Consider the following 13,471-nt stretch of genomic DNA (forward strand, 5'->3'; position numbering starts at 1 on the left):
ATGTGTATATATATTTTTATATATCATGATGTAAATGACATAATTTTTATATACTATGATGTAATTTTTTTTTATTTTTAAAAATATCATCCTACTATATAAAAGAGACTAAATTCAAGGTTTTTGGGACTATCCACCTCAGCCAAAATATTCTCATCCAAAAAGAATTAGAAATAGATGTCATTTAGAAGATAATTAACTAACATACGACTTTTGATATTTCTAGAAATTTATTAATAGAATCATATATCTATATTGAATTATGTTCTATTTTTAATCGTTAGACTTCAAGGGTAAATAAATTATTAATTTATAATATATATAGTTTATAACTTTATATTGTAGTTATAAATAAAGAGAAAATAACCAGAGAGGGTGAAGAAGCTCATGTAAAATTATGTAATTAAAATGGTAAAATTGTGAGTATGATGAGGTGAATTTAAAAAAATTTGTTCTACTATATAAAAAGTGACTAAATTCAAGGCTTTGGGGACTATCCACCTCAGCCAAAATATTATAATCCAAAAAGAATTAGAAATAAATGTCATTTAGCAGATAATTAACTAACATACGACTTTTGATATTTCTAGAAATTTTAAATTTGTAACTGCTAATTTATTAATAGAATCATATATCTATATTGAATTATGTTCTATTTTTAATATCGTTAGACTTCAAGGGTAAATAAATTATTAATTTATAATATATATAGTTTATAACTTTATATTGTAGTTATAAATAAAGAGAAAATAACCGGGGAGGGTGAAGAAGCTCATGTAAAATTATATAATTAAATGGTAAAATGGTGAGTATGATGAGGTGAATCTAAGAAAATTTGTTGTACAAATTATGGTGCTTTCTTCGTCCACTATAATGATTTAAAATAAAATATATATTCACATAAATAAGTCAATATTTATTGTTTTTTTTTGTACGATGTTAAGATTATCATTTTCTGAAAGGTTACACTGTTGTTTTTAAACAACTTATTACAACAAGGAAACAAAAACAACCAACAACAACTCAAGGTAAAAAAAACCTAAGGAAGTCTTATACAAGAAAGATAAAAAGAAGTAGAGAAGAGGAGAAAGAAGAACTTGTCGGGTAAGAGAAGAGACGGTCACGCATCATACGGTCGAGAGAGGCAAGGATGACTGATGAAGGTGAGGAGACAGCTGTGAACACACGAGCATTACGCTCTTTCCACATCAGGTAGATGGCTGACTGAAAGTAGAGCTTGATGACTAGAGTAGCATGCGCATCTGCGTTGACGCGAGGTTGATTGATCCATGCTGCAACAGAGTGTAGATCAGCCGGAGGAGAAATCCAAACTTCAGCAGCAAAAGACTCTCATATCAAGCGAGAGAAAGAGCACTCAAAGAAGAGATAATGGTGAGTTTATATTTCCAGATTACAAAGGACGCACGTTCCTCAGACATTTAACCCCCAACGCCTCAAGCGATCCTTGGTTGGCAGTCTTCTCCGCAAAGCCAGCCATGATATAAACGCATTACGTGGAATATGTTCCTTGAACCAAATAGTCTTGTGCCAATATTTGTTGTTGATAGTGTTTATATTCTTTTCTGACATTAGTATCCATATTTTTTAGTAAACTGATCCAAAGAGATTAGTTTGTGGAGCTAACCAAACGATTAGAAAAAGTAATAGGTTGAATGATAGATGGCGTGCGTGCTTTTTCACATGGAAATCTGCACATATATTAAAATTGTAAGATTTGAATCATAGAGAAAATATAGTGTATATGACTGAAGTTGGGCCATTACGAAACTAAAGATGGCTAAAATTCTTCTTTGTCAAAATGCATAGATATGAATCTTATATGAATAGAGTTTTCCATTGCTAATAGCAGTGTAATAAACTCCGTGTGTAAAGGAGAAAAAATGTTATATAAGTGAAAACAAAAATTATGATTTTTTTTCTTGTGCATATAGGTTGTTCGCAATTTGAAGAAGAAAGAACATATTGTGTGAAAATCTTTGGCTCGGTCAAATTTTATCCAATTGTTTATAAAACTGTTGTTATCTGATTCATGTAATTTTTCAGTGTTGATTTAAAAGCCCAAAAAACCCATATATACTGACTTTTTGATATTTTTTCTGTGATTTGAATTTAAAAAGAGATAAAATTTTCAATAAGTGTTGTAAACTCAGAACAAGTAATTAGCATTAGAAAGCATTTACATGTTTCAAACTAATAATATATACATATATAATGTTTAAAATTATGCATATAAAATCTGTGTAAAATGTGCCTGAATATGTTTCTCATCTTTAATGTGTTAATCGTACTATATATAACATTATTTTAAAATTTCAAAAAGTTTATGTCACATACAAAAAAACCATCAATAAAAAATATAATTCTCTATCTACAACAAGAAAAATAAAAAATTATTAAACATATAAATTTAAATTAAGAAAAACTAACATTGGAAAAAACAAGAAGTTAATGTAAAAAAAAAAACCGACAAATAATATTATAAATAAAATAAATTTATCAGACACAATCCGCGCGAAGCGCGGAAAAAATCTCTAGTATAAGTAATAAAAGGAGAATAATATAAGCTTCAGATAGGCTGTCCACGTAGGATAGGAAAATCAACCAATCAGAGAACCCGAAGTTGCCACGTCATCTCATTTATTTTTTTGTTAAAAAATGAAAAAACAATGCGAAAGAAAAGATCGAACCCCGGATTAGTATATGACATAAATATATGGCAGTTACCACTAAGCCATTGAAACTTTCTTGGACACATATACAAGAATCACCAAGTATGTAATCACATACTCTTATGTACAGTTACAATAATATGAATTCAACTTTACAGACTCCGATACTTTGTTTTGTAAAAAAAAATAAGTAAGTGACTAAGCTAATATATTATTTAAAAGTGTGAGAACATTGACAAATATAAAAAAAACATAGATTTTTGTTTTCGTGACAAAGTTAAGAATTTTGTAAGAGTAAGTTTAACATATAAATTTTCGTGACAAATATGAAAAGCATAGATTTTTGTACAATTTTGACAAAACAACTCAAAACATGTTTCTCTAATGTCTTAATAAACTATTATTTAAAGATGCAATAATTAAATATATCAATTCAATAAATTTTATAATTTATAGACAAAACAATAACAGAACAAATTTTGAAACATTTATTTAACCTATCGATTTCTTTTCATGAGAATCCAACTAATCAAGAAAAAAAGCATTTAGATTTACAAATATTTAACTACCATTTTATTCAGTTTTGATTAATTTCAAATTGTAATAATGTATCTTTTTGAAGTTACAAAAAAATAATGTTCTTTCTTTATTACACTAGCATTATATATAGATTCTATATACACAAATAAATATAATATAACAACATAAGCTTGCTTTCCCCGATTCATATGAAAACTTTTTAAGTTATCCACCAAAGAAAATTAATTAAATCAATCAAATTGTTAGAATACATCAAATTAATATATAATTTTATTTTAAATTAAATTATTTAAAAAGTGTATTTTCATTAAAAACAAAATAATAAATAAGTAAAACTAATTTGATGGTAATTTTTATGATAAATATATATATCAATTCTGTGAAAGATATAGAAGCTTAATATGAAAAATAATCTTAAATACAAAAAACTCTAAAAATTAACAAAAAAACTAATAAAAATTAAACTATGATATCACTTAAAAGCTTCTTAGACAATATTAATAAAATATTTAAGCGATAATTAGACAAATTTGATTTTTTTTTGCCAGCCAAAAGTTTATTATTAATTAACATCAGTTATTTCAAAATTTTTAAGAATGGATGGACAAAAAAATAGGATGGACATAAATGATATATGAACTATGAATAGTACTTTTGAAAATCTGAATTAGATAACACATCTGCACATCTATTTCCAGTCATTTTTGATGCATACGTTCAATTTCTTCATATGAATTATTCCACAAAGAGATCGTATGAGATATTGTTTTGATATTCAGATTTGTTTCTTGACTGTTGAGAAGATTGATAACTGTAAAAATGTCTCATTCGAATATGATATGTCTATAACCGAGTCCCCAACATGAGACAAGTTTGTTTAAAAAGTAAATAATTTTATTTTTCATATATTATATAATAAATATATATTATTTACTGATAATAAAAATATAGTTATTTATCTATCACAAATATTTATGCAAATATGTGAATCAAGTACAACAATCAAACAACATAATGATTTACACAAAGAAAATTTAAAAATATATTTATGTTATGTAGTCTTATTTTATATTATTTAAATAATGTAATACAATATTATACATTATTTTTTTAGAATTGAGAAATACATATAATATCTTATTCGGTTAAAAAATCTAGTATAATCTAACAAGAAAATCTAATTCCACTAAATCATCCGAAAGTAAAAATTGTTTTCTTGCTCGGAAGCTCATCCTGCTATGCAGTCAGATAATTAGCGACATGGTTAGAATAACTTAGGGCATCCTTATTGGGATCCTGAAAACAAGTCCTACAACTATTTGGGCTTAAAAGAAAATGAAAAATGATGAAATAGCTAAGATATCTGGACCGAAAGTCCTTTGTTAAGAGATTTTGTCGGCTGGTCCTTGGGCACAGGTGGCAGCGTTTGATTGGAGAGAATAAATTAGGGCATCAACTGAACTCTCTCGTCTCACAACTCTCTCCTCTCTCCTGTTTCTCTATCTGAACAGCGATACCGAAGGCGATCGATCCTCTCCGATCTCTCGTCCGATCATCACTCTCTCGTCGCTCTCGTCTCTCCCGACTCTCTCGTCTCTCCCGACTCTCACCAATCTTTATGCAAGTTTGTACTGCTTAAGTTTTTTATAATTCAATAAAATGTTTAATATTTATTTAAAACTAATCAATTATTAAATAAAAATATTACTAAGAAACAACTTTAAGTCCTACCAATAAACTCCTCTTTTCCATATGTTTCTTGCCTTTGTATCTTAAAGGAACAATATTAATAAAAAACCCTTAGGACTTCATAATAAGGACTAGCAATGGAGTTGCCCTTAGAGAGTTAGAGATCATCCATGGATCTATGTGTCTATATAGATCATGTTCTTAGATTATCAAAAATGTACAAATGCTCTATTTGCCACTGTTGTTCTATAAATCTCTTCTTTTTTTGCTGTTTAGTTTCCTTATTCTTCTTGCTGCCATGCGCCATGCACTGACGTCACTCGTGAGGGTATTCGAGATTAATCTCTCTCTTTTTGAAAACCGGAACATTTCAAACAGCGTTTGATATTATAAATTTCCAGAAAAGACACTTTTTCACTTTGATTGAAGGAACAATTATACAACTGGCCACAATCTTCAAAAAAAAAAAAAAACAATACAACTGGCCAAATAAAGAAGGAACAATGAAAAGGAAAGATACCGACGATAATCACCAAATCCCACTATCACATTTTTCCTTTCCATTTACACAAATAAGTTTCTGATTCGTAATAATCGAATATAAATGTATATACATTAAAGTAATAGCAATAATAATGAATAGTAATTAGAGACGCAATAGTATGGCGTATGGAATTATACCACATGGCAAAATCTATCTTACTAATTAGAATTACTTTAAGCTTTTGTTTGGCAACATAGATAGCAGTTCAAAAAAATAATGTTGTTTGGAAATATAAATAACACTAAGTTGGGGAAAACATGTAATTGACTTATGTTATTAAGAAAATTGGAAGTCCATTACAATATATTAAAAAATAATGGGTTTATGTTACTTGATATAAATATTCAAATCAAAATAATAATTTCAAATTTATTTATATCAAAAATTCATTCAAAAATATACATATATTCAAAATTTAATTTTTACTAAAATATTTTCTAATAACTATTATAAAAATATTTTCCATATATATTAGAAAAATACAATACAAAGTCCAATTTCTAACAACAACTTAAGTTATGGTTTTTATATTTCACATTAAAATTTAAAAATATAATATATGTGATTATTTATGATTGTACGTATAAAATATTATTAATTATAAGAAAACTTATTTGATGGTACATATAAAATACGATTAATTATATGATAACACATATTTTTATAACTTATGATGACACATATAGGGGTGGGTGTTCGGATTCGTTTTCGGGTCTATTTGGGATTTTGTGTTTGGTTCAGATCTTTGAGGATTCGGTTCGGATTTGGATAACCAATTTAAATTGGTTTGGTTTAAATATTTGGATAGAGAATTAATAATTATTTAAGTATTTTGGAGTTTTGAGTATATTTTAACTATTTTAGATATTTACGTTTGATTATTTGTATATATTTTCCACTATTTAAACGAACTTAAAAGTATCATATATATTATGGATGCTTTTATATATATTAAGTCTAAAAATAATTAATATATATAAGTATATAAATCTATTTTGGATACCCAAATTACTTCGGTTCATATCAGATTATGTTTCAGTTCATCAAATATTAAAATTTTGAATAATTCGGTTATTTAATCAATTTCGGTTCGGATTTGGTACTACTTATTCGGATTGGGGTCGGTTCGATTTTTCGAATTTAATTTTTTTGTCCAACCCTATATAATGACATAAAAAAAATATAACATCATATTTTTTTAAAAAAATACATCCGCACGGGCGCGCGGATCAAAATCTAGTTAAGTCTTGAAATACTCGTAAATATATGTACTCTCTTTTTTTTCTACATCCAGGCCCGGTTTTAAAACATTTTGACTCGGAGAATTAAATTTATAAGCTTTATAAGGTTAACAACTTTTTTTTGTTAACAAATGGTATGATTGGTAGTTACTGTATGTGCTGTCCAGCCAAGGGCGGATACACGTTGTGTAGGGAGGTCGGGAGGGTGCAGTTGCCCCCATTAAATTATGATAAAAAGTTAGAACTATAGCAAGATTGTGAAGTGTACGCTTGTCATAGTGGTTGTTGCCCCCATTACGTAGAAACCTCTGCCCCCTTGTTTTATGTTCGAAACCTTTGTTCTTTTGCATAACTGTTTTAATTTTGAAGTTATTTATTATTTAAAATAGAAAATAACCTTCTAGTTTCATCTCTTAAACAATGGCATGATTTAACTTTTCTTTATTTCTATTCTAGAAAACTATAGTTGCCATTTCTTCTAGTCTCATTCTTTTTATTTGTTTTGCACACTTATTTTATTTTTATTTTATTTATTTTTCTGTCTAAAAAACTACTTTCCAATTAACTCTGTAATAATGGTTGCATCTAATTTATTGATTTTAACATATTTGTTGTATTCTCTTACAACATTTTGAATTTTTTTATTCTATAAATTGTAAAAGTGTTCAAAAAATGAAAAATAAATATATTTTTTTGAAACCATTTTGTATATTTTTCTAGTTTCTTACACTTTTTATTGAGTTGTTTTTTTAGAATATAATTTATTTATCAAATCATTTTTAATAATAGTTATTTAATTTTGATATTATCATTTAATTATAATATTATTAGATAAACAAAATTTATAAAATTAATTATATATTAAATAAATTTGCCCTGAGTCAAAAATATTTTTAGATCCACCAGTGTATCCAGCCCTATTTATTTTTATAGCACTAAATTTACAGTAATCAAGTTTTAATTAAAAATTAGAATCACACTTTTTGAAATAACCTACAACTATACAAGTATTCTGTAAAATCAAATATCTACAACAATTTTTTAAAGCTTTCCATAAAATTTTACAGGAATAAAATCTAAAACTACAGCAAAAAATCTATAAAAAAATTTCTACAATAATGTTTTTTAAAATTACGGCCATTACCAAACAGACCTGAAGTCTAAAGAATTAAACTTCTACCTCTTTAAATCATTTTCAGACATTAGCTAATTAAATTACTATATATTTTAATAAAAATAAGTTCAAAAAAGATTTTAATAAAAGAATGGTCAACAATGTAAATATTTTAAACAGAAATAGAAGCACACGATTTTTTAATTTCCATTACGACCGACACTATTCACACGTTTAGAATACCATTACGGACATCCAGATTTTTGAAGCCATAGATCGAACGTCAATATAATATTCTTGCAGATTAGTTAATTCTTAATAGTCTGAAAACATAAGCAGCTAATTGATGTCAAATAAATAATAATATTACTAAATTGTTAATACGAAATTAACTAAACTGATACCTTCTTTGAATATTTAAAAAACGTTTTATGAGATTTCATAATATTGAAATGAGTCCAATAATTGCTTATACATTTATAGTAATTATAACAGAGCTTTACCTTTTAACTTGATTTATGAAGGCAATAAATTATTAAGAGAACTTCCAAAGAAAATCTTCTTACCATATGTTTTCCAAATGAGCATATTTAAAGTAAATTTTATATTTTGCAACATATTCTTTCCTGAATGTCCAGGTTAACAAATTTAGAGAAACAAAGTAACAATTTAATCATTAATATGATTAAAAATACATGATTATATTTGTAAAAGAGTATGAAAATACAATACCCCACCCCCACAAAAGAGGTTGTTCAAATATGTTTTGTGGTCATGTTTAATTGCCAAAACCTCCTCGTCTCTATTATATCTTGTCTTCCTCTTTAGATTTGACATTGCTGATATTTTTTAGATTTTTTAAACAAAAACAGAAACAAACGAGAATACTAGGAAGACTGTTAATAAAAAGAAAAAAAATGAATCGTACAAGAAACCAGTAAGTAACGAAGGATTATTGTTTGGAAGTCACTTTAACATGTTTTGGAGCTATTTCTTAAACCGATAGAACTTGCAAAATAAAAGGTCGTCCTGCAGTGGCTTAGACACAATACCTAATGGTTATTTTCTTGCATATACATTTTGGTTTATGATTTGTATAATTTTGATTGGTCAATAAATCTAAGAGTGGTAGAAAAATTTGACCCAGTATAATACCAAATAAAGCTTCCATATCTTCTCCTTCTCGTTTGGCAGCAAAGAGTTGTTGGCAGATCCACTTTACAGGCTTACGAAATTGGTTAATTCCTTTCAACATGGTTTACTTTTTTAGTATAAACTTTTGTTGCAATTCATCTCCTTAATTAATAAAACCCTTTACCACAAAAAGCAATAGTTTCAAATTTAAAAATATTCAGAATTCAACATGGATTATTCAATTTTTAGTAGAAACTTTGTTGGATTTTATTTCCTTTACTAAGAAAATCCTTGAAACAAGAAAGAAATATTTAGATCAGTGCTTATATTAAAATAAAATCAAGAGGTTATATGTTTTTTTTTTTTTTTGCAAAAAGACTTTATATGTTTGAGTTAAGATTTTATTTGAGTTAACAAAAATGACAATTTTTAAACGGTAATTCACGTACGAACGTGAACGAAATCATCATCCAGATAAAACCCATGAAAACGTGTAAAAGGTTATCCCTGAAGATGTCTTAACAACTGTGCGATCGCCAATTTTTCACGGGTGTTGGCGTAGAAATAATCTTTTGCTTGGCTTGAGAGTCTTGTGAGACTTTTGATTCATCTCTTTTAATCATTCACTGTCTTTATCTTTTGCATTTTAAACTATTAGTTATCCTTTTAAGCAAAAAAAAACTATTTGTTATCCTTTAGCATATTAAAAAAAGAAAAAGAAAACGTTTTAAACTATTTTTTCTTCAATATAAAATAAAATAAAAGTGCACAATTATAAGTCTAGCTAAGACTACTAAGTACTAACTTCCCCACTAAGTATGATAGACTATTAGACTATTTTAAATTTAAAGTTCTCACGTCTCATGAATCCATATTAGTGGTCAACAAGACGTCTAAGCAGCGTCTAATCTCTAGCTTCAATTGGAATGCAGTACTTTAAAACAAAATAGACATTATATATGTATAGTAAAGTGGATAAAGCCTGTAATGCCTAGTGGGCGGCCTAGCCGCTGAGGTGGATACCGGAATGCTTGGCCAGACCAATCAGCAACAATAGGCTTAATTAATCGTTTGTCTAATATGGTTAGTGGGGGTTTATAGTCCGAATTTATCTGCTTGTTTAACAATTAAGTTAGACTTTTTGACGAAATAAATCGAAAAGGGCTTTGAATTACTCCGGCCCATTTGCAATTACCTTTAGAAAGCTCAGTTACGCAAATGGTACGTTGTTTGACAGTTACATTGTTTAGAATGGTAGCCAAGTAAAAATTCAAAGGTTCACTTGTTCAACGTCTGGAATGCTGTGTCTATCTATTCTACTAAAATATGAGCATGACCTATTTGTTACGATTCGATTCGTCAACGATCAACTTAACCTCACACCACTCTCGATCTTTGTCACTCGTTTGAAAGAAACTTAAAGAAACGTAAAGCAGAGACACGAGAGATTGTTCATCCAGTGTTCGTCCTCGATGTGAGGAGTTACTCACTGGGGCCAGATCAATCCTGGCAATACACTCAGAAGAAGAATCCAAGCTCAAGAGCAAGCTACAATGGCGATAAGAATCTCTCTCTCTATCGCTTTCTCTCTCTCTATTCTGTTACAAGAAGATGAGTCAACAACGACTCTTTTATACCATTGATGATGATCAAACCCGCTATCGCAACTAGAAGGTCTTCACTTGGTTTACGGCTCCCGGTACAAATCAAGTTACTGAACCGGTCTTCATCTTCTAATCTCAATCCAAATAACCGGATACCGAATACTTGAATCACAAGGTAATGCACCTTTAACGTATGTTCAAAAAAAAAAAAGTTCAAAAGTAACGTTCTTATAATAACTCATTATCAACGTCATGGAAAATTCAAACCTAGCCATGGACATCGCCATTATGGAGACTAATACGATGGGGTTTTTTTTTTTGGTAAAAAGATAATACGATGTTTTTTTTTGGAACGTTCACCATATCTCCAACATTCAAGAGATATTACGAGTAACGTCTTGAATAAACTTTACAAGAGCAGCATGCGAAGATCCACCATCCATCACTGCCATGTGGCTCTTCTCACTCATCTTCCTCACTCTATCCCTCACATCGCTATCCTTCTCCATCAAACAACGAACTCCTCTCTCTATCTCCTCTGCCGTCATCAGTTCCATCTCCGTCTCCTCCGCCATATATACTCCTTGAAAATGATTCCGTATCTCCACCCCTAGCCCCAGCTCCTCCACCATCTCGAATGCGTTAAGCTGTTGCTCCGCATAAAGCGGCCACGTGGCTATGGGAACTCCGAACCATAGACTTTCAAGTATTGAGTTCCAACCACAGTGCGAGACAAACCCTCCAATGGCTGGACTCGCCAGCACGGCCCTCTGTGGGGCCCAACCGATAATCTTACCAATCTCTGATGTCCGGTCTAGAAACCCTTCCGGGAGAATCTCTTCAAGATTCGTGAATTCTTCGGGAGGTCCCATCGGTGTAGCACGGCGAAGACACCAGATGAACCGATGGCCATTTCGTTCAAGCGCTATGGCAATCTCTTTGGCTTGATCCTCACTGAAACCTCCCATGCTCCCGAAGCAGAGGAACACAACTGATCTATCCGGCTGGTCATCGAGCCACCGTAGGATCTCCGTTTGTTTATCGTCGGCCAAGTCTAAACCGTTGTTTTCGACACTTAAAACCGGCCCAACCGCGTAAACCGTGGGAAGATTATTATCTCCGCTGGAGAGGAAACTCATAGCTTGTGGCTCAAGTTCAGCAAACGTGTTCACCAAGAAACCTTTAGTTTCGCGGAATCTTCTGGCTTGCCTTAGAAAAACAGGTAACCACTCCTTGTTTAACAACACGGATGGGAAGCACTTGGCTGGTAAAGAGCGAGTCAGACAAGGTACTTCCAACTCAGTGTCTGAATCTTTCAACTCGCTGATGATGTCGCACTTCTCAACGTCGCAAAGATACTGCACATGTATCTGTAATCCAAAAAACGTGGCGTTGGAAGGATAGAACAAGTATGTCGGAACGCCAAAGTCGTTCGCAACGTCAATCATCGTCGTGCAGAAAATGTCCATCACGAAGCCAGCAAGCCGGCTAGAGGGAGGTTGAGCAGAGTCAGTGAGTTTAGCCACCGTAGCTTTCACCACCGGTTTATAACTCTCCATGTAGGAGATGAAATTAGGCTCGGCGTCAGGAGAGTTTGGTCTATCGGCAGATGATATGAAGCTGAAGCGAAGGCGGTCATTGGAAGTTGTGGAGAGAGAAGCGATGTAGGAGGAATAGCTTGTGGTTTGGAATCCGTGCATGGAAGGGATGATGATGACGGTGATGGAGAGATGATCATCGTTGTCAAGGAGGAGCTTAGCAACCTCCACTAGTGGCCGGAGGTGGCCGTCACCAGTTGATGGTATGAGGACTAGCTCCAGTTTCATTTAGTGGTTTTTGAAAAATAGTTGAGAGAGAAAGGTATGGCCTAATTAGTGAAATACTTTTATTCACAGTTAGAGAGTTCTACGAGCCTATGGCTTCTTAAATACAAAATTCTACCTGTCAACAAAAATCTTATGATTCAATCACTAGCTGCCATTTGTCTAATATCCATTAGCGACGAATGGCAAGCCAATAGAATTATATTTTCTTCCCTTTGAGGGGCTGCTGTTTGATTTCGTTGCTATGTTGAAATTGTTTTGCAGAGACGAATCAGATTTCGATGAGCTGATGGGCTTTCCGATATCTAGATTTTGAGATTTTGGACCTAGGATGATATTTGCATGATTGCATCGTTTGAGGTTTTTTGGTTGTAAGTTAAACCAAATGCAAATCCCTCATTTATGAGTTTTTTTTTTCTTCTCTTAGCACCAATGTTTCTAAAACCGGACCGACTGATAGTTAAAACGGGTTCGACCATAAACCGGTTACATAGCCGGGTTGGATCTAATAACTGGGCCAGACATAAACAAGTCATGTAGCTGGATTGAGATCTGAGAGTTATTAAACTGATAAAAACCATTAAACTATCAAAAATCTATAAATCATCCATATAAACATAAACTAGTTTATATTTATAATTTTTTATGTTTTAAATTCATTTATATTTTAACTATGTATCATATTTACTAACGTTAATTTTAAATAGCCAACATAAATCATTTTATCATGATGTCAAAAACATAAATTAGGGCTGGGAAAATAAACCGAACCTGAAAATCCGAATCGAACCAAATCCGATAAAAACAAATCCGAACCGATCCGAACCCAACACAAATACCGAATGAATCTTGTTTTATGGTATTTCGGGTTATGTGTATTATCGGAATCGAACCCAAACCTAAATGGATATCCGATAAAATTCGAAACATTCAAAATCCCAAAAAATACTTGTACCAAACATGATCTCAATTTCTAATATGTTTCTAAAATATACTAAGATATTATTGAACATCTAAAATAATTATCTATTACATGACGGTTGATGGTTGAAGGTGGCTTTTGATGCTTGAAGTTTTTAGATTTTGGTTTTA

At 30.7% G+C, this 13,471-nt stretch overlaps 1 protein-coding gene across 1 annotated transcript; it reads right to left on the reverse strand.

Moving 5' to 3' along the window:
* Window positions 1-4,843: 4,843 nt before the first annotated feature.
* Window positions 4,844-13,268, reverse strand: LOC103835016 (UDP-glycosyltransferase 71B2). The gene has a single exon (XM_033286910.1). The coding sequence runs from the start codon at window positions 12,380-12,382 to the stop codon at window positions 10,931-10,933; it is 1,452 nt and encodes a 483-aa protein (XP_033142801.1). The 5' UTR covers window positions 12,383-13,268; the 3' UTR covers window positions 4,844-10,930.
* Window positions 13,269-13,471: the final 203 nt, after the last annotated feature.

The sequence above is a fragment of the Brassica rapa genome, chromosome A01, assembly GCF_000309985.2.
Source record: "Brassica rapa cultivar Chiifu-401-42 chromosome A01, CAAS_Brap_v3.01, whole genome shotgun sequence".
Classification (NCBI taxonomy): Eukaryota; Viridiplantae; Streptophyta; class Magnoliopsida; order Brassicales; family Brassicaceae; genus Brassica; species Brassica rapa.

Bases quoted from the DNA above. Each gene is read 5' to 3' on its own strand.
- LOC103835016 (XM_033286910.1), bottom strand. From the start codon at position 12,382: ATGAAACTGGAGCTAGTCCTCATACCATCAACTGGTGACGGCCACCTC.